We start from the raw sequence: 20,559 nt of genomic DNA on the forward strand, positions 1-20,559 counted from the left end.
AACTTTCAAGAATTCTGTATCCGTAATTTTTTCTTCCACTTTTCTCTCGGGTTGAAGTTTTAAACCTGGCAAAAGTTGTCAGACTGTCGACATTAAAAGTATGATTTTTACATATGGAGACCAAGGATTTTATGTGAGAATTTTTGCTTAGTTTCTCACTATTAAATTGAACATTATTTTCCGGCGGAAATTTTTTTCAGTTAACAAGTTTCAGTCATGGTGAATGTTGATATTAATGCCAAAGTCATTAAAATTCCCATTTTTCATCGATTAAATTAATTTGTACCGTGTCCCCTGAGTTTCTCGGCAGTAGGCAACCCGCAGCACATACTGGTCCTGTTCTTCTACAGTGAATGACTCATCGGCTAACGAGGGATGTTTTTCAAGACGTTACCGTACAAATTATTCCAGTAATTGAAGAGGAAAGCAGTGGAGAGAGAAAGTTTTCTTGGTCATGCCCATTTTACCGTAGCTACTAGCCTTAGTCACAGATTATCTTGTGTTTCTTGTTTTCAGTACTATCTATTGCGTATAAAATGACGTATTTATCTCCTTGATATTTATTTACCATTTTTGTCTAAGTTTCTATTGCATCGACTGGAAAAATGTCAATTTTGGATTATTCACTGCAGAAACGAGAGGAGAGTGATTATGTGTTGCGGGTTGCCTACTCTCGGCAAGGATGAACTCAGGTCTCCAGCCACAGGGTTTTATAACCGATAAAAAATGGGCATTTTATTGGCGCTTTCGGATTTTTAAGCCAATTTTCATTATGCATAACCTATAATTACTAAAAAATGAAGCCACTATTCTCACAAAAAAATAAGTGAAAATATTATTTGCTCTAGATTCCAAAAGTTTGAGTAAAAAATTCTGGCTGAAGGAATTATTAAATTTGGATAAAAATAACATGTGTGACACCGACACCTATTTCATTTATCTTACACACCAAAGCGTATGCCTGCAATGAGAAGGCTAAATCCCTCTTGAATTTTGGGAGATGCAGTATAATTTGCACCCCCTCCAAGTTAATGCACCCCACCACTCCCTCTATAAACCCCCAGAAAACTATATTTTGTAAAAGGCCTTGCCACAGGTACAAAAAAAATTTGCTGTGACTAATGAGAGTCAAAATTTCCTTGTTGAAAATTGGCTACATGCATATGAGAATTATGTAAAACTAATTATAATGTATTTGTATGGTAAGTCACGCTGTTATATATTTTTCTCTTGCAAGACTAAATAATGGCTGGGCTAAGAGTTTGAGACTCCATCTCATATAGTATTGTACCTCGTTTGCCACATTATTGATATTTGTTAATTAGGCAAAGGCCATAATGGAAATAAATTTTGGTCTCCACCCTTGGGCACTAATTTGAAGAATATATAAGAAAACAAGTGGAAAGGAAGGGAGGAAATGCATTGTATGAGATTGCTGTAGACTCTACATGATGATTTAGAAGAAAATATCTGAGACCTTGGGCCTTGAGAATGCTAATATTGATTTTCCATCTTCCCTGTGTACACTATGATAGAGTGCCTTATTTAAGAACTCTTAATCTGTCATCTTTTGCTGAGATGCATCCAAATAAACAAAATTCACACTAAAAAAATGAACAAGGATTTGTATGTAAAAGGTAGAATATTTTTTGCTCATATTTTTATAGTTTATTATCTTCTTTCCATCTTTCCCTCTCTCCTTTGCCTTGTCTTTGCCTACTAAACATAATCCTCTGATTACTTCTACCCACCTGACTGTGCAGGTCTGCAAATGGATATCAATTTTTTTCTGTCTGCACAGATTGCTATGAGATGAAGTTACACAGCTGCACCTGCTGAAATTATTTGTGGTTGGCTCTAAATTCAGTCTTGATGAGATTGGTTTAATTTTTAAGAGGGATGCGGTCAATACATAGTAATAATTGATTTAATTATACATATGATTAAAAAAACCACTCATAACTATGAAGTCTATAATGTTCTGTAGCAGGTGTCAATGTAACTTTTTTTGTCTTTCCAGGAACTAACAAGCCAAAGCCTGTTTCTGTTGTAAATAAATCAAAAATACCAACTGCCACCAATGGAACCTCAAAACCAGATCTTATAAAACAGGTAGGAATATTTCGCACTCTCTTGTATTTCCATGGTTATTTAATTTTGTAGCGATAATTTATCTACCCATCTTTGCCAAAAAAACCAATTGAAACCTAAATGTATTCAATGTCATTTTTATGTAATGGGAAATATTTTCTGATAATACTGTTATTGTATTCCCTCATTTTGAATTTTGCTCCCTCCAGTTGCATTTTGTTGTTTCAACTAAAATAAAATATTTATGGTTATGGTACCTACTGAAACTAAGCCATTGTTTTTCATAAGAGTGTCAGTAATTTTATTAATTATGTGAGTAAGTTTACGTAATTGAAATACCTACTTCAATTTCACATATTTTTCTCCTGTGGCAAAATAGATTTTTTATTCATATTCAAGATTCAGATTTATTATATTCAGCATGTTACAACATAGGGATACAGTGGATGCCAGTTAATTGGGCCCCTGGATTATATGGGAATGGGCCCCATTATATGGGACAAATCTCCAAGAGCATAACTCATTTTTTTCTGTGTAATTGGTACACAAATTCTTTGCTATATTTCTATGTTTACTGGTTCCATATTGTTTTATTTAACTAGAATATGCTGTTTTTCTTTCCCTCTGTTTATCGATGAGGGTGTATTTTAAAAATTCAGTTTTTACTACTGTGATGTTGTGAAATTTAAAAATTATCTCGTTTTTCACAGGGTGATAGCAAACTGAGCTGGCTGAAACCCAAGCCCAAGGCAGAACAGAATGGAGATGGAGACGGAGTTCATGAAGAAGATACCTTTGAGCAGGACTGCTTGCGGGCGCATAATGAATTTCGGCAAAAGCATGGAGTGCCACCACTCAAGTTGAATAAAAAGGTTCAATAATTTCCTTATGTAAAACTTGTGACATGCCTTATACCCCAAAATGAAACTAAGATAAATTTTTTCTCATTAGATATGCAAATTCAGTGAAGAATGGGCAAAGCGGCTAGCAGCTAGAGGCCACATAGAGCATCGAGTTAACTGTGAATATGGAGAAAACATATTCTTGATCTGGTCAACGAATCCAGATTTCAAGGTTACTGGTCGAGAGCCGGTGGAAAACTGGTACAGTGAAATAAAGGAGCATACTTTTGGACAGGAGCCAACCAATCTCAAATCAGGTTGGTAGTCTCCCTGCACGGCATGGTTTAGATGCAGTTGGTGCATGCAGGGGTGGATCCGGGATTTTTTTTCTGAGGGGACACAAGGGTCTGACAGGTCCTCTCATAATTGAGATAAAAAAATACCACAGTTACTGAAGAAAATATTCTCTTTATTTTGATGAATTATTTTTTTAATTCTTTTTATTTTTAAAAATTAATATTCAATTAAATGATTTAGCCTCCGTGATACAAAAGTAAAATGAATGTAATGATAACCATATTAAAAATCTTGTCTATTTTTTAAGTATCTTGGGGGGGCAACTGTCCCTCTCTCACCCCCCCCTCCCTAAATCCGCCTATGGGTGCATGGTATAATGGAGATCATGGCAAGTGGAAAAACAAAAAGTTATGAGAAAGTTCATTCTTAATATCCAAAGACTGAAGCACTATCTTCATTCATTTTACTTTTTATTTACCAGTCTATGTCAAGTTTAATTGTATGGCTGTGAATAGTTGAAAATATGAAGAGAAATGTCCTAAGATGTACCTATTACTTGGCAATGGTTGGAGCTAATGGTTTTCATTTTCATTTATTCTTTTACTTTTTGTGGAAGTGAATAATTTTTTGCCATGAATTTAGAGTCAGAAACAATTTTTGGAGGATACTGAAGTATTGATTGTATTTAATTCTTTATTGACCATAACTAAATTCAGTATTCAATTTCAGGGCACTTCACCCAGGTCGTATGGAAAGACAGTGCCGAGCTAGGAGTAGCTATGGCCAAGTCACGAAAAGGGCAAGTTTTTGTGGTAGCTAATTATTATCCTCCTGGAAACTACATTGGAAGTTACGTGGACAATGTGCTTCCTCTGATGTAAGTATCAATAATATTTTCTTGTGTTGAAATGACAGGGAGTGAAGTACAAAGTTCCATCTTATAGGGTAACATACCTAGTAGGCTAATGTTCTCATGGCTGGTGGTACTGATGATGAATGGTGCTCTGTATGAGCATATTGAGAAAGTTGTTGTTGACTATTCTTGATTTCTTTTACATGGGTAAAATTTTCATGACATCAGTGGGATCTTTTTACATTCACTTTCATCATTTGTGTACTGAGATGAATTTTATAATTTGATCTTTTTAAATTCATTGTATTTGTGAAATTTAAACCCACTTAATTTTTCAGAGGGACATGCAGTGGTGTTGTTACTCCTGTGAAAAATGGCTCCACCCCAACAGAAGAGCTAAAGTCCCCTACTGTAGCTTCTGGGTCACAAGATGAAGAGTTTGCCAAAGAAGGATTAAGGCTACACAATGAATTCAGGAGAAAGCATGGAGTGCCTGAACTAAAACTGAGTCTATTGGTGAGTCGAATTTTGGGAATGAATTTTAAATTTGCCTTTTAGCTTGAAAATATGAGAACAACTATGATTTCTTCCTGAAACGCGCTATTATTCTTTCCCAGCTAAATGACTATTCCAAGCAATGGGCAAAAACTTTGGCACGAGAGGATAGTATGAGGCATCGAACAAATGGCAAATATGGAGAAAATTTGTTCTACATATTTTCGTCCAATACGAATCTGAAGTCCATTGCACAGGAAGCCTGCAATGCTTGGTACAAGGAAATAAAGGAGCACACCTTTGGTGTAGAGCCGAGGACTCTCAGATCAGGTTGGTATCTTGCTTAAATTCTTAACTATTTGAAATATGATTTTTCTCCTAGATTTTCACCTATGTACAAGGGTAATCCCAAAAGTAAGGTCTCCAATTTTTTTAGAAATAGAAAATGAACAATTTATTTTTTACGATGTGTACATCATTTTAAAGATTGATTAATTATCTATTTTTCTAGTTAATCGTCATTTTGGTTGATGGATTTTTGTAAATGCTGTGAGAGTTTTTGTACGTCCATGTCGTACCATCTCCCCGCCATGTTGAACTTTATCTTTCGCCTCTTCATCGCAGCTGTTGCCTTCCGGTCGAATGTTTTTTCAGCTTAGGGAACAGGTAAAAGTCGCTGAGGGGCCAGTCCGCAATATAGGCTGGGTGGTTGACAATGTCCCAACCAAAGTATTGCAGGAGAGTGACGATTCATGTGAAGAATCAACTCGTTGCCATGTGTGGTCTTCAGTCAGCATTTGCGGCACCCATCTTGCACACAACTTCCAATATTGCAACTTTTCCATTAAAATCCTATGGATAGAGCTTGTGGTGGAAAGAACGTTTGGCCGGAAGGTGATTGAGCTGCGACGAAGAGGTGAAACATGAAGTTCAACATGGCAGCGAGCTGATACGACATGGATGCACAGAAACTGTCACAGGTTTTATAAAAATGCATAGAATGAAATGGTGATTATGTAGAAAAATAGATAATTGATCAATCTTTAAAATGATACACATGTCGTAGAAAATAAATAGTTTTCTCTATTTCTAAAAAAATTGGAGACCTTACTTTTGGGATTACCATCGTATTATCTCCTAGTTTCTCACTCAATTCATTGATTTGATCTTCAGCACCAGGTCTCAAAGGCTTCTTTTCTTTTCTGATCAGCTTCTACTATGTCTCTGATCTGTAGAATCCCACAGCCAGTGGTTATTGAATACTGTTTCCTATTAAAACCATTGCAGTCAATAAATAATTTTTTTAGGAGCATTGGAGTAAGAAAGGGAGAATAGAGATGTGCAGGAAAGTAGAGTACAGCAGGGTAGTAGAGACATACACACATGGCCGGCAGCAGATCCAGTATAGGGAGAATTGGGGCTTAGAGGGCTCTTCTCTCCTGAATATATTCGACTACTGAACAAAATTACAATTTCATCCCATGGCATACCTTGTATAAATTTGATAGTGATACCCAAATGGGGGGGAGGGGAGGGTATATAGCCTCCCATAGCCCCTCTCTGGATCCGCCACCACACATGGATAAGAAAAGAGAAATGAGGAGGGCAGCCCTTAGCGAATAAACTGTTGGATCTTCTTCAGTTACTGTTGAATTTCAACAATTACAGTTGGACTTCAACAGTTACTGTTGAATTTTCTACAGTTACTGTTGGACTCCAACAGTTACTGTTGGGTGTCAACAGTTACTGTTGAATTTTTTACAGTTACTGCTGGATTTTAACAGTTACTGTTGGATTTTAACAGTTACTTTTGGATTCAACAGTTGTCCCAATTAACTGTTGAAATTTTCGATAGGAAGAAGTGGAGAGAAGGGAAGGGATTGGAGGAACTGGCTAAGTGATAGATAATGAAAGAAATGAGTGAAATTGCATTTACCATCTAATTCAAGCGTACCTGGACTATCCACAGTGAAAACTTTACGGAGTCACTTTACCGTTCTGTATTTAATAGGTACATATTTCAATTAAATTTGACTATATTTTCCATTTAATTTCTCTCCTCCTGACTCATATATGTCTCTGGTGCCCTTTTCCTATTTCTTTGCTTTTCCCTGCAATCTAATTTCTCAGACTGGTAGCATTAAAAATTCTCATTGGGTTTAATAATGTATATCATTTGTAATTTTTATTATTTATAGAGTAAGAAAAAGGATGGGTACCCACCTGCTGACATTTTATGTGTTTGAAATGAAATATATAGTGAATTTTAATTATTTTCAGGCCACTTTTCACAAATGATTTGGAAAACCAGTGAAGAATTGGGCTTTAGTATGGAAAAAAGTAGGACTGGTAAAGTGTATGTTGTGGCCAATTACAACCCTCGTGGTAACTACATTGGGCAGTTTAGTGCCAATGTTCCTCCTAAAATATAAACTGTTTATAGTAGCAAGATTACTTGAATGGGCATCATTAGATGATGTTCTATAAATGAGCTATACCAAAGTCTTTTAATCATGAATCAATAAAATTTTACGCAAATCCTTGGTTACATACCTCTGAGTTAAGGTCAGTATTTTGACTCTGTGATGTACGATAAGGAAGATTGATGTACCAGATATGCCTTTGGAGTGCTACAGGTATTTGAAAAAATGACTGATTGAAGTGAATACGATTCAATGCCATTTAATCTCTCATGCATTTAAAATAACAGGCATGCCGAATAATTATGTAATAAATGATTTGGCATGTCCTAGTTTACATTCCTCAATTTAAGTTAAAGTTGATGTATTGGTGCAAAGACTGATGTATATATATGTATAATTAAATAATACAGCTACTTTGTTTGTCGATTTGATATGCAAAGCCATTGCATAGTATTCATATACTTTGAATATATGTGGCCTAAGCAGCACAATTTTTAGAAATCCAAAGATACATATTTTCTTCATTTTATATGTTTATAAGTGTATGTATAGGATTGAAATGTATGTATGTAACTGGTTGTGACATTACAGTGGACCTTCGATATTAATAATTTTTACTAGTCATTCATTTTGTGGATCCATTATAAAATCACGGACTAATTTGGAGGTTTTTCATAAATAACTATGAATATCTTTAAGAATAAAACCAGTTATAGGTGATGTTGCCACCAATGTAATTTACATTTACCTGCAGAACTTTTATTTTACTATGTTATTTTACAAAAATGAAATATATTTTAAGTGTTACAAAATATTATATTACTTTCAGGATCTCTTATTCTTTAATTCCTGCTTCATGATTTCTTTTGAAGAAAAATGTTTAAAATATTGGGTATCACCAATCCTTAATCGAATACCCAGTATTGCAATGTTTTTTTTTACCATTTGAATACAACGTGTAGGTTAAAGGAATTTCAAGATACTGAATTTGTTAATGTCTTTCCATGTGAAATAAAGGTCGAGGAAAATTAATCACTCCATTTTTACAAGAATGTATATCAATGTTACCTTGTCAGGCTGTTAATTTTTCGGCATAAGTGCTTCCCATTATTATTTGTACTAGCCTATTATGACTGTCAACAGTCTGTGATGCCCGAGTGATGACTCTGTGTGCATATGCAGTCCATGAGATGAATATGAATATTTTCATATGCATAAATATTCATGCAAATGTAACCATGGTGCTTCTAATGAATATGTACTATGAATAAAGCCATCTTTATGAAACTTGCTAATCATTCTTTGTGTTATTTGGTGATCTCTAATAAGACTTTGCTAAATGAAATCTTATGTAATATGTATATTGTTTTCACAGGAGACAGTTTGTCAAACTATTTCATTTGTTTCTCCTGTAATTTCTTAAAAAGTAGTTCTCCAGCGTAGCCTGATCAAAGTGCACCCAGTCGAAGTTCAATTGTTCGCCATACATTTACTTCAATTTATTTTCAATATGAGGGGAGATTCTTTGAGCAAACAGAAGGTGTAGCTATGGATTTGCCCTGAGGACCAGCTTTTGCAAATTTTTACATGGAGAAATTTGAACGAAAAGCTCTCAATTCAGCCCCACTCTGACCAAAGCATTTCCGTAGATATGTTGACGATACCTTTATTGTGTGGCCACATAGACCTGATACTCTCAATGAATTTCTTCTGCTTATGAATGGACAGCACCGAAACATACAATTTATGATGGAGAAGGAAAGTGATAGTTAACTTCCATTTCTGGACATATTAATACACCAGAAATGGGATGGAACCCTGTGTCAGAGTGTGTATAGGAAAAGAACCCACACTGACCTTTACCTGAATGAGAAGAGCCACCATTATCCTTGTCATCCTTCCCAGAAGATGTCAGTGCTCTCAACCCTCATACACAGTGCCATCTCTATCACTGACAAGGATAACCTCTGCGAAGAAATAGTACACTTGAAGAAAACCTTTACTCAGAATGGCTTTAGCAGATGTCAGATAGACATGGCCCTAGAAAGAGCCTAAACTCCTAATAAGACTTAATAAAAGGAAGAGTCTACCAAGATGACCAGGGCGTTTCTCCCATATATATCCTCCATGTCTGTGAAGATATCTAGAATCCTGGAGAGGTTTGACATCCACACTATCCACCTGCCTCCACCAAAACTACTAGATCAACTTGTGAAGGCAAAGGACCCAAACGGACTAAAAACTGCCGGAGTGTATGCCATATCATGTGAATGTGGGAAAACCTACATTGGAGAGACGAGCCACACAATAGAGACCAAGGTGAAAGAATACCACAGACACCTACGACGAGGAAAACCTGAAAAATTGGCATTTTCCGAGCACAGCGGAAAACCACATGATTCAGTGGGAAGTAACAAAGCTCCTGTGTGTATCCCATGGATATTGGGACCACTTGGTGAAAGAATCCATTCAAATTCAACAGCATGGCAATGAAATCAACAGAGACTGCAGATACAGTATTAGCTATACATGGGAACACTTCCTGAAAATCTGAGAGGATTGGCAGCCAACCAGGAGACGCTGAACCGCTCTCAACCACAGATATCAGTATATATACCCTGAGGCATGGACAAAATGGCATTGGATTCCTAAATCGCTGAAGATGATGGGAAAGTTGCTTATCAAAATTTTGGAAGGAGAGATAGAGCACCTGACCCAGTGCAAAACCCAAGAAATCTTTACTGCTATGGTATATACTGATTGAATCTGTTTTCCATAACGACTGAATCTAACCTCCATAAAGCCACTGATATGATGATCCACCCATTTCAAGCTTTGCGGATGAATTTTCCCACACCCAACATTTACATATTGAATCTCTTTCTTCAATATGGATTAAATCTTGGTGAAGCAACCAAGCCTTGAGGTGGAAAGAAAGTTGATCACATAATTGTTTAGGCACAATAACACTTTTATTTTCAAAATAAAACTATTACGGCATAGAAAACTTCTACTTGTAATGAAAAAACTACTAAGGATCACAAAAACAGTCAAGGCAAAGGCTGTTAAATGATGGCTTTATCATAAATATGTAAATTCCTTGGCAAAATAACATACCTTTAGGAGTCCACTGGTAGGATTTCATTCACCATCCATCATAAGATGTGGAATCTTCACTAATAGTTACTTCATATCTTCATTATTTTCACCGTCACTCCCAGGGTTTCTTAAATAAACATTTTGCTGGTTTTTTGTCGCTCAATATATTCAATAATAAATTGTTTTCAGGAAAAAGGAACTGAGCTCTACCAGGATATGTTATGATATAAAAACTCCCATTGTAAGAAAAACATCCTTATGTGGCTGTCACAGCATACATCACCACTCAGCATAAGACTCGTGTAGTAATTTCTGATAACTTCTGCAGCACAAATGATCAGTGACGTCATGGCAAAATTAGCAGTGCCAGAATTCACTTTCCTTAACTTTTTTTAGAAGTGAAATATTACTCTGTATTTTTTATTACAAGTTATTATTTACATTTTATTATTATTTTGTTAATGAATATTTATATTAGAAATTTTGAGGAAACAAAATTGATGAAAGTGATATTAACTAGTGCCGGAATGCTGTTCCAGTGGATTCTGGCACCATGACACCTCTGAAAATGATGTTATCAAGTAGTAGTCTACCCTGAAAATGTGTCATTTTTCTTACAAAGATTCATGGACTAGGCTGTATGTTGTAATAGAAACTACTATTATCTCAGTAAAAATCCATTTATTTCATATTGTCTGGATATAAGTGCTAAAATAGAGGATCAAAAAACTGAAGTACATATTTCAGAATCCTTTAAAAATCCCAACTTTATCCTGGTATGTCTAGGATGATTGCTCCAGGATGGAGGGAAGGAGGCTGAAAATAGCTGGATTCATCATTCAAAGTGAAAGATAGTAAAAAATAGTATATCAAACAGTTTATGAATTCATTCTTTAGTATGTGACGTCTGAACATTGAAATTAATTTTCAGCCTGTAAATCCAGTCATGATTTTATTTTCTATGCACAAATAAATTTTGATTCAGAAAGACTTATCACCATTCCTGCTGCATCATTTGATAGGAGAAAGTACATTTGAGGGAAATCTGCCTCGAATATTTCCTGGAGGATAATAATGTGCTACCACATATGTTCCTGTTGAGGGATTCCTTGCTATTCCAACGCTTAACTCCCTACTTTCCTTCCATATTAACTGGGTGAAGTGGCCTGAAATAGTCATGGATGTTTTGTTTAATATCCCCCACATATTCTATCAACAGAGCTATTGAATTTATGTGAATGGCAATAACTCAACATTAAGTTCAACAGTGTTTACTTCCTAGGCAGAGAACAGATATAATTAGATCATTTACATAAAATATGGACTTTTCACCTGTGCTATACACTGCAATTATGGAATTGAACAATATTGAACTGAATTGAAAGTTTTACAGTTGTCCACAGAACTTTGATGCCTCTACCATCAATTATAATAATCTCACCCTGTTAGGTCTGTTGTAATTCACTATTAATATGATTTTATTATTATATGATTATGTGGAAAAATGGGGATTGAGCTTCTACGGCCTCGAAAGATTAAAGAAGAAAAGGAATTTCTCAATTGGCCGTATAATTCTCCCTGCTCGTCCACCTTGCAAGTCGAAAAAATTTTACTGCGTTGGTGTGCGGGAAGGGGGAGAAATTCCCCGCAGGGATCAAACACCAGCCTCTCAACCGGAAAGCCCAAAAAACACACACACTTTCACAATCACTCACACAAACATACACAACAAGATCCTTTGTGGGGGCTGTAGGGACCTCCGCTAAGGATTCTTGCTCCACAAAAAACCGGGAATCTTCACAGGATGGGCCTGTTAAAGACAGCCAGTGGTCCGTAGAAACACTTGCACTCAATAAGCAATCACTCACACATTCACTCACCTGTGGATGGCTTCAATGTTCCGAGAGAAAAAAGGTTTGCTCCAAAAGAGGGGACGAGGAAAACACACGTATACGTATTTTGGCTACAAAGTAGCCCTCTTCAGCGTGCTGAAGGAAGAACCAAATGCACTTACAACACGAGGCTGAAAGTGAAGGGGACGGTAGGACAACAAAAAAATATAACTAAGAATAAGAAAGGGGGGAGGGTTGAAGATGGAGGGGCCATTGGGGAGGATGAAAACAGTATTGGGTGTTAAACGGAAGATGGGAACCTATGGCAAAAAGGGTCAGAGGGGAACGGGGGAGGGGAGTGAAGTGATTGGCTAGTTCCCATTTTAGCTAGGCCCCAGTTCGCCACTAGGCCCATCCTGTGAAGATTCCCGGTGTTTTGTGGAGCAAGAATCCTTAGCGGAGGTCCCTACAGCCCCCACAAAGGATCTTGTTGTGTATGTTTGTGTGAGTGATTGTGAAAGTGTGTGTGTTTTTTGGGCTTTCCGGTTGAGAGGCTGGTGTTTGATCCCTGCGGGGAATTTCTCCCCCTTCCCGCACACCAACGCAGTAAAATTTTTTCGACTTGCAAGGTGGACGAGCAGGGAGAATTATACGGCCAATTGAGAAATTCCTTTTCTTCTTTAATATGATTATGTGTTTGCAAAAAACTCCATCCACCATTAAAAGCTTAGCTTCCCATTCCCAAAGAGAATGTGCCTACAGTGGATACATTGCCATGTTATATATGTGCTTTTAAAGTGCAGAGTAGGATTATTATCCTGCAGCAGTGTTTCTTATGAGTATGTACACTGATGATTACGATTAGTTGAAACTTCACTCAGGAACAGAATGTATATGAGAATTTAAAGAACTGGTACACATATTGATTTTTAATAGTGAGCAATAGCATTTTGATATAATGCTACTCTTTACCTGCTTCCCTTTGAAAATCTGTTGATCCATAAGGATAGTCAGATCCTTCTCTGTACCATGAATCGACAGCCTCATTGGGTTCAACATCAAAGCCTGCTTTGTAGAAAATGTTTTCCCCATAGGTACTGTTGCTGTTCTCTACTACATTTCTCAAAGCCAAACATTCTGCCCAGGTTTGACTATACACACCGAGCTAGAAAATGAGCCCACATTAATTTTGTACATTTTTAAAAGTAGACAGTGCCATTACAAATTGCGTATCTTGCTAATTTAGGAGAGAAATTAGCATCATAAAATTTTTACCTTCATGCTGTATTCCAAGGGAGGAACACCATGCTTGGCTCGATATTGATTATGAAGACCAATAAATTTCTCTATGAAGGCAATATCATCAAAACTAGGCATCTGTGGAATTTCAAATTGCCTATCTTGCAAACTTGATGGACATTGCTGTAAGATAATGTTGTGAAAATAGTGGAGAAGTTGAGACTTTTTGTAGATCTATAGATATTTAACATGGTAGTCACTATTACAAATAAGGTATTTTAAATTTATTCTTAACGGAAGATAATTTACGAGAAAAAATGTAATGGTTGTAGTTGAGCCTTGAATAGCCATTGTATGATTTGTCATTTGTTGGATTATATATCACTTATCTTGCCGATCTTCCAATTTTACACTATAGCAAGGGGAAAGAGAGGACAAGAGGTCAAAACGTCCCTGAAAATTGTGTCATTTTTCCTGCTATGGCCTTGTCGCAAACATTACCCTACTCCTGGTTCCCCATTTGCTCTATTCTCCCTTTCCTTTTCTTCAACACCTGAAGCAACTAGGTTGGTAAAACTAGAATGGGCTCTTTTGACACAGAGAAAGTATGACACTGAAAACAAAATAAAAATTGCGAAGAAAATTTTAATATTCGTCTCTTTTGATTATTTGTTTAGGATTTTCCTTTCCATTAGGGCATTAAATGGAAGTTGTACTGTAAACATTGAGGCATAAAGTTATGCATGTTCACTTGGGTTAACCACCAACCGATGCTTACTTATTTACTTAATTATTTAATGTTTGTCTTTCATGCCTCATAGAAAACGACTACTAATGTCTCATGAATAAATCATTAGAAATTATTCAACGATACGGTTTAGAAACAACTTTAATATTCAATAATTTTCATAGGTTCTTATCAGCTAACCGAAGAAAATAGATGCATTCACCTTGGAAAACCTAGCAATCTGAAAATTTATATATCATACTAAAGTAATTCAAGTACCTAAATAGCATGTCCATTCTTTAATAAATGAGATCCAACTAAATAAAACCTTAGGGTGCCTGAATGATAGTTTTCTAGAAGGATTCTATTATGGCTGAGGGTTAACTCATTTACCAAGTTTTACTCAGCCAGCACCAACAGAAATAGGAAAATTAGAGGACCAAACTTTCTTGTTCATCAATCTACAGAGTCATAGGGAACCAATAAATGATGGCTTTCAGTGACAAGGAAAAGGTTGGTGAACGGAGTAAGATTTAGGATTTTCACTCAGGAGGGATGGATGTTCTAGGAGGGGTAACCCCTTCTCTAGATGTCGAACTGTCATTAACAAATAGAGTAAAGACAGGCTTTTCTGATTTTGAATGAAAAATGATGTATAGAATAGGAGAGTGTCTCATGGGCGTTTTCAGTGGGGTGGAGAGGGGGGGTTAGGTTTTGTCCCTAGGGGGATCAGCTGCCTCCCCTAGGGGCAAAAGTAAATTTATTTAAAAACCAAAGTTTTGAAAAAAATTTCTTTCAATCCTAGAGAAGCGATATTAGTGTAAAATACGCAATTAAAATAAAAATATTTTTTTTTCAATCAATTATTTTAAAAACTAATAAAGTGCTGTAATAATTTTCTTGAAATTTTGGTTTCCTTAACCTTTTCTGTGTTATAACTTGAGCGACCACGGCTTGCCCCCCTCTACATGCATTTTAAGACCTTTGGCCATACCTGTTCTTCCGCATCATTCTGTGACACTGGAACAATACATTTTTGTGGTTCATTCTTCCGTTCTTCATCACTAACATTGAGCGTGGGTTCATCGGCTGTTTCGTCATCATGAGTGCCTTCCTGTCTTTCTGAATTTCTTGGTTCCTCCAAGACATCGAATTCATTCACTGGTTTATTTGCAAAGGTTCTGGAAGATTCAAGGGTACATTCCTCATCGTTTGAAATTTTTTGAATAGGGTCGCAAGTGGCATCTTTCTTTATTTCTTCTTCTCCTGACTGGCTGGTAAGAGGCTCATAGATGCCATCTTTCTTTTCAAGATTTTTAGTATCTTCAGTTACGTCAGCTTCATTTTTTATCATATTTTCGAAGTTTTCATAAATGATGGCACAAGCCACCTCTGTTGAATCATTCACTAAAGATGGGTGCATGATATCTTTTCGCACTTCTTGGTGAGATTGTTTGAAATTCAATATTTCATTTGTGGTTTCCTTGTTTGTGTTATCATCATGTATAGCTTTATTCCTCTCTGGATACTCAGTATCATCTTCAGCGCCACTGGATGCTTGAGTTAGACCGGATTCGAGGGTATTCTTACACACCACTTCAATAGGATCTTCCGTTACGTATGAGTACGCGACGTCTTTGCGTAATTCTTCTTGTGGTAATTGGTTGTTATCCACTGTATCGGGAATAGCTTCTTTTCCTATAATATCATTATCAATTTCTCTCATTCGTTCTGTATTTCTGAAGTCATCGATTACATCAACTTCGTTGACCGGTTCATTTGCAAATGTTCCGCTGCATTCGACTGCATTCGATTCTCCATTAGAATATTTCGTGACGAAGTGAGATACATCTTTCCATACTTCTTGTGATTTGCTGTCGTTCATTAATTTTTGTGCCTGTTCTATGCCATAGTTATCATCATTACCGCTTTTAATTTCTTGGAAAATGGTATCTTCTATTACGCTCGTATCATTTGTTTCACAGGATTCGATGGTACTTGGATCTTTCACAGGATTGGATGGCACGGAGGGGCATGTATCATCTGCTCGCACTTTCTCTTTCCTTGGTTGGTTATCATTCATTATTTCGTATGCTGGTTCGTGGCATTTATCTTCAACGTGAATATCCTCCTTTCCATGGAAATATTCGGTATTTTTATTCACGGCGACTTCATTGACCGGTTCATTTGCGAGTGTTTCGCTGCATTCGACCGTATTCGATTCCTCATTGGAATCTTTCGTGATGGAGTGATTTGTGACATCTTTCCGAACTTCTTCTTGTGATTTTCTGTTGTTAATGATTTTTTGCATCTGTTCAATGCCTGATATGTCATCATTACCACTTTTTATTCTTTGGAAAATGGTATCTTCTATTACGCTCGTATCATTTGTTTCACAGGATTCGGAGGTACATTCCGCCGTATTTGGATCTTTCAATACGGAGGGGCACGTATCATCTGTTCGCACTTGTTCTCTCTGTAGCTGGTTGTCATTCATTATTTCGGATGTTGGTTCGCTGCATTTGTCTTGACCGTGAATGCCTTCCTTTCCATCTACATCTTTGATAGTTTCATTTACCGCGACTTCATCGACAGCTTTAGTTTCGAATGCTTGGCAGGATTCGAGGGCATCACCCAAACTATTCGAATCTGTCGTGATGGAGGAAGACGTTATATCTTCAGTTGCCCCTTGTAGTAATTCATTTTCATTTGGTATCTCGCGTGTGGATTCTATGCAAGTGTTTTCGTCATGAAGTTCCTCACTTCTCTCTGGATTTCTGACACCGCCTTCCACGTCGGCTTCATTGACTATACTATTTTCCAATGTTTCGCAGGATTCGAATTTTCGCTCATCTCCACTTGTGCCTATTGCGTTGGAGGGGTTCATGACATCTTCTCGGATTTCTTCATTTTGCGACTGGTTATCAGTCAGTATTTCGTGTGCGGGTATTTCACCAGTATTTTCATAACTTGTGCATTCATTTTTTTGTGAATTTAAGGTATCGTCTATTATATCGTCCACGTTGACGGGTCGGTTTTCCAACGCATTGCAACTTTCTATATGACTCTCCGCCTCAAAGGAATCATTGGAGATGGGGGGAGTGACATTTTCCTCTTCTTCTTGCAGTGATTGGTTTCCACTCGGTGTTTCCGGAGGATCCTCGGTTTGGTTTGTAGTGTGAGAATCCTCCACTACCTCAGAGTCATGATTTCCTTCTGAATTTTTGGGTGTCACGCTGTCAGTCGTCATGGCTCTTGAGAATCAGATGCCGTTGTTTTATTTGCCTGGAAATTCATGAAGATATTATTCAAGTCAAGCATTAAAGTAAGCGAGCGTTCATCAAGTGGCGAAGAAAAATTTCAACAGTCTTCTCAAATAAATTATTATGGACGCTAACACAATTCAAGTTCTTCAATATTCTATTTGATAAATGCGTATGGAAGGATATGCAATGTCTCAAACTTATTTAAGTAGATAGGTGTTGCATATATACAAAGTATAGCTCAAATATTCTCTTTACATGTCGATAAATTGTATGAAGATAAAAATTTCAGGATGATATTTTGGAAATGCCAAGCTCCTAGCATAAAATTAAAGGGAAATTTGTAGACATTGAAAGCAAAAAGGGTTATAGTTACCTCTTTGATCGAGATGGTGATGAATATTGATGAGAAATGAGATAGTAGTTAGAGAAATAAACACCAGAAAATTTCTTTTACCTTTTGTTTTCCTTGTATAATATGGTGCATATAAGGCGTTGCTAAGCTGATTCAATTGCGATCACCTTTTGTCGAATATTTTATCTTCATCTACGGCATGTGCAATTCATTCCGAATTCTGCTTAATAACTTATTCCTGCATAGTTTTTTATCTTCGAATCCACAAAAGAGATGCTTTGTAACTTGGGACTAGTTTTTAATGAAGAATCGGTTTCAAAATGCGTTTCGAAGAGTTGAAAATCATTACTCTTAATCATGAACTTTTCTTCATGGCCGAAAATAATTGTTTCTCCGTCAGAACGCAATCTGATTAGAATTATAAATGATACATCAAATTGGATATAGGCGAATGATGCAGAGCACTATTTTAATTTCGCATGCATGACATGATTTGAGGGTACTAGACAAACATTTTGGGTCTGTCATGATGGAGGAGGGTGTGATATCTTTTGTCAAACCTTGAAGTTATTCAGAATATCAATTTAGAATTTTTTATCCTCATCTATGGCATGTGTAATTCATTCCGAATTCTGCTTAATAACTTATTCCTATTCCTAGCCCCCCAATTTTGAGAGTTGATTTTTTGCTAGTGTTTCCGTCATGAGTAGGTAATACGTCGGCTTCATTGGCTATATACCTAATTTTTTTTAGAATACGACAGACACTCAGAGAAAAAAATTGACACTCGTCTTAAGTAAATTACAATGGACGCACCCACTGATCAATTTAGTGTTTCAACACTCCATTTGGTTAATGCGATTGGAAGAAAATGCATTCTCTCAAGTTTTTTTTGAAGCCGATACGTTTTGAATATTTTCCAAGTATGGCTAAAATATTCTCTTAATGTATTTACTAATTTTGTAAAGATGACCGCTTCTAGATGGTTTCATGTAAATGCCCCTAACAAGCAAGAGCTCCTAACAAGTAATACTAATAGACATCAGCAGCAAAAAGAGTACCTCTTTGATCGAGAATGTGATGGATATTGATGAGGAATAATGGGAATTGACGTGTAGTTAAGAAATAAATACAGCAAAATTTCAGTTTCCTTTTTTTCCTTGGATAACTAGCTTAGTTGACGCATATAACGCGTTGCTGAGCTGAGTCAATTGCGGTCTCTTTAATTTGGAATATTTTATCTGAATCTAAGGCATGGTGTAATTAATTCTGAATTTTCTGAGAATAAAGGTATACAGGCTTAATCAAGCATGACTTGCAGGAGACATTTCATTCAGGACCATTTGCCCCCTAATTTCTACAGAATCAACATCCTGGCGGAAAATCCGGAGCACCGCGGACCCGACGCTACTCCCATCCCGAGAGTGGAGGAGCAGATCGTCGGAAGATATTGGTGGAGAAATATCTCCGGGCTGTCACTGTCTCAGGAGCGGACACGTATGGTTGTCATCGCCCGACATTAATAGGGTGGTTTCCTTTTATTTTTTTATTGCCTAAATCGAAAGATTATTACTCCTGGAGTACGTATTTTACGCTTTTAGATTTTTAAATGACGATATCTATTTTTCGCGAGTAAATGAGAAGTGAAAAATTTCAAGCGCGCGAAAACGCGACGGGTAAGTATGATTGCCGGGAAATCTCTCCGTGTGACGTATTTCTGGTTCCCGCTGCCACCCTGTGAGGTGACCTTGAGGCGAGGCTTAGCGCTGATACGACGCAGGCTGCTAGCGGGTAGCTGAGTACCCTGCTGGCTGGTAGCGCTTGGCTTAAATAAGGATTATTAATACCTTATCAAACGAAGAAAACTTTCCGACCTTAGCCAGTTTTAATAGGTGATTATTACGACATGTTTCCCTGAGCTCTGCGCCTCATGCATGCATTGTTAATCTCAGACGATGCATAACTCCTATCTACTCGTATAGAAACCAGGTCCCTGTGACGTCACGTGGAGTGGCATCGCATGGGCGCCAATCTGGCCCTTTTCAAATGAGGATAAAAATGGACCATTGCATGGCCAACTTTAAACAGGCCGGAACATGGAATTTTGGCAACGCTGTGCCGGGGTCCTATCGTGTTTGTTTGAGAGCATGGCGACTTATGCGTGAAGAGTATCCGTGTAACCAAAGAAGCATTTAATCTCTTGTTAAAAAGGCAGAACTGGACTTCTTTTGTGGATATCATATTGGCTAAAGGTACGTAAAATAGTTTTAAGATAATGCTTGGGAGCTGAAGGAAGAAAATCACGTTTATTACTTCAAAAGTGTTGCGGTCACATGCCGGCCGGCCTTTAATGGTGGGGAATTGAGAGTGCAACAATACTGGTTTAAAAGGGGGAACAAGAATTATTTTTCTGTACTTTGTTTTACCTTACGGTAAGTAAAATAGTTTAAAGATATTCTCAGTGAATTGTGAGTGGATATTCAGCAGTATTTCATCCAAAGCATAGCGTCTGTTGGCGGCCGGCCACGAAGTAATCTTGAGAGTACAGAAATGATACGAGGCGTATTTGTCGGGATATAAATGCTGCGTTGTTTTTACAATATTATTATTCTCGGGTTAACAGTGATTGCTATATTTGGTGTGCCTTATGAATAACTATGTGTAGTTGTGTTTATAATAACGTCGTATATTATTGAACGACGAATGGCTTCTCGTTAACTCTGTTAATATATGTCTCCAGGTACTGATGTTATTCATATTTTCCAAACTTATCATGAATGCACTGCTTTTTTTCTGTGATCAGCGAAACTATCTTTATTAATGCAACTTTCCATTGTTTTCATTAAAGGGGCCCAAGCGTTGTTGTGTGCATATTGCAGAAGCAACTACCTATCCACCAAAAACAAGGTGTATGTGACTGTGTTCCAGTTCACCAAAGATAAACGCAGTAGACAGAAGTGGCTGAAGAATATCCCTCGGAAGGATTGGAATCTTTCTTCAAGCGCAATAGTTTGCGTCAAGCATTTTGCTGAGCGGGATATCC

At 37.0% G+C, this 20,559-nt stretch overlaps 2 protein-coding genes across 4 annotated transcripts in view; one reads left to right on the forward strand and one right to left on the reverse strand.

Moving 5' to 3' along the window:
• Positions 1–8,299, forward strand: part of LOC124164140 — a 143,583-nt gene extending 135,284 nt beyond the window's left edge. For both annotated transcript variants that reach the window (XM_046541342.1, XM_046541335.1), the window contains 7 exons: positions 2,021–2,112; positions 2,802–2,963; positions 3,043–3,250; positions 3,960–4,107; positions 4,422–4,599; positions 4,701–4,908; positions 6,859–8,299. In XM_046541342.1, coding sequence (XP_046397298.1) covers positions 2,021–2,112; positions 2,802–2,963; positions 3,043–3,250; positions 3,960–4,107; positions 4,422–4,599; positions 4,701–4,908; positions 6,859–7,010 — 1,148 coding nt within the window. In that variant the 3' untranslated portion in view covers positions 7,011–8,299. The remainder of the gene's footprint in view (positions 1–2,020; positions 2,113–2,801; positions 2,964–3,042; positions 3,251–3,959; positions 4,108–4,421; positions 4,600–4,700; positions 4,909–6,858) is intronic.
• A 2,465-nt stretch (positions 8,300–10,764) lies between these two features.
• Positions 10,765–18,596, reverse strand: LOC124164128. Of its 2 annotated transcripts, none has more exons than XM_046541324.1 (5): positions 18,578–18,596; positions 14,893–17,183; positions 13,208–13,354; positions 12,905–13,097; positions 10,765–11,266 (listed from the first exon to the last, which is right to left on the reverse strand). In XM_046541324.1, exons 2-5 carry the CDS (start codon positions 17,146–17,148, stop codon positions 11,112–11,114), a joined length of 2,751 nt encoding a protein of 916 aa, XP_046397280.1. In that variant the 5' UTR covers positions 17,149–17,183; positions 18,578–18,596; the 3' UTR covers positions 10,765–11,111. The 2 variants fall into 2 exon arrangements, with proteins under 2 accessions (XP_046397280.1, XP_046397272.1); XM_046541316.1 differs by lacking the exon at positions 18,578–18,596 and adding an exon at positions 17,538–17,638.
• Between the last annotated feature and the right edge of the window lie 1,963 nt (positions 18,597–20,559).

The sequence above is a fragment of the Ischnura elegans genome, chromosome 1 (assembly GCF_921293095.1).
Source record: "Ischnura elegans chromosome 1, ioIscEleg1.1, whole genome shotgun sequence".
NCBI classification, from domain to species: domain Eukaryota; kingdom Metazoa; phylum Arthropoda; class Insecta; order Odonata; family Coenagrionidae; genus Ischnura; species Ischnura elegans.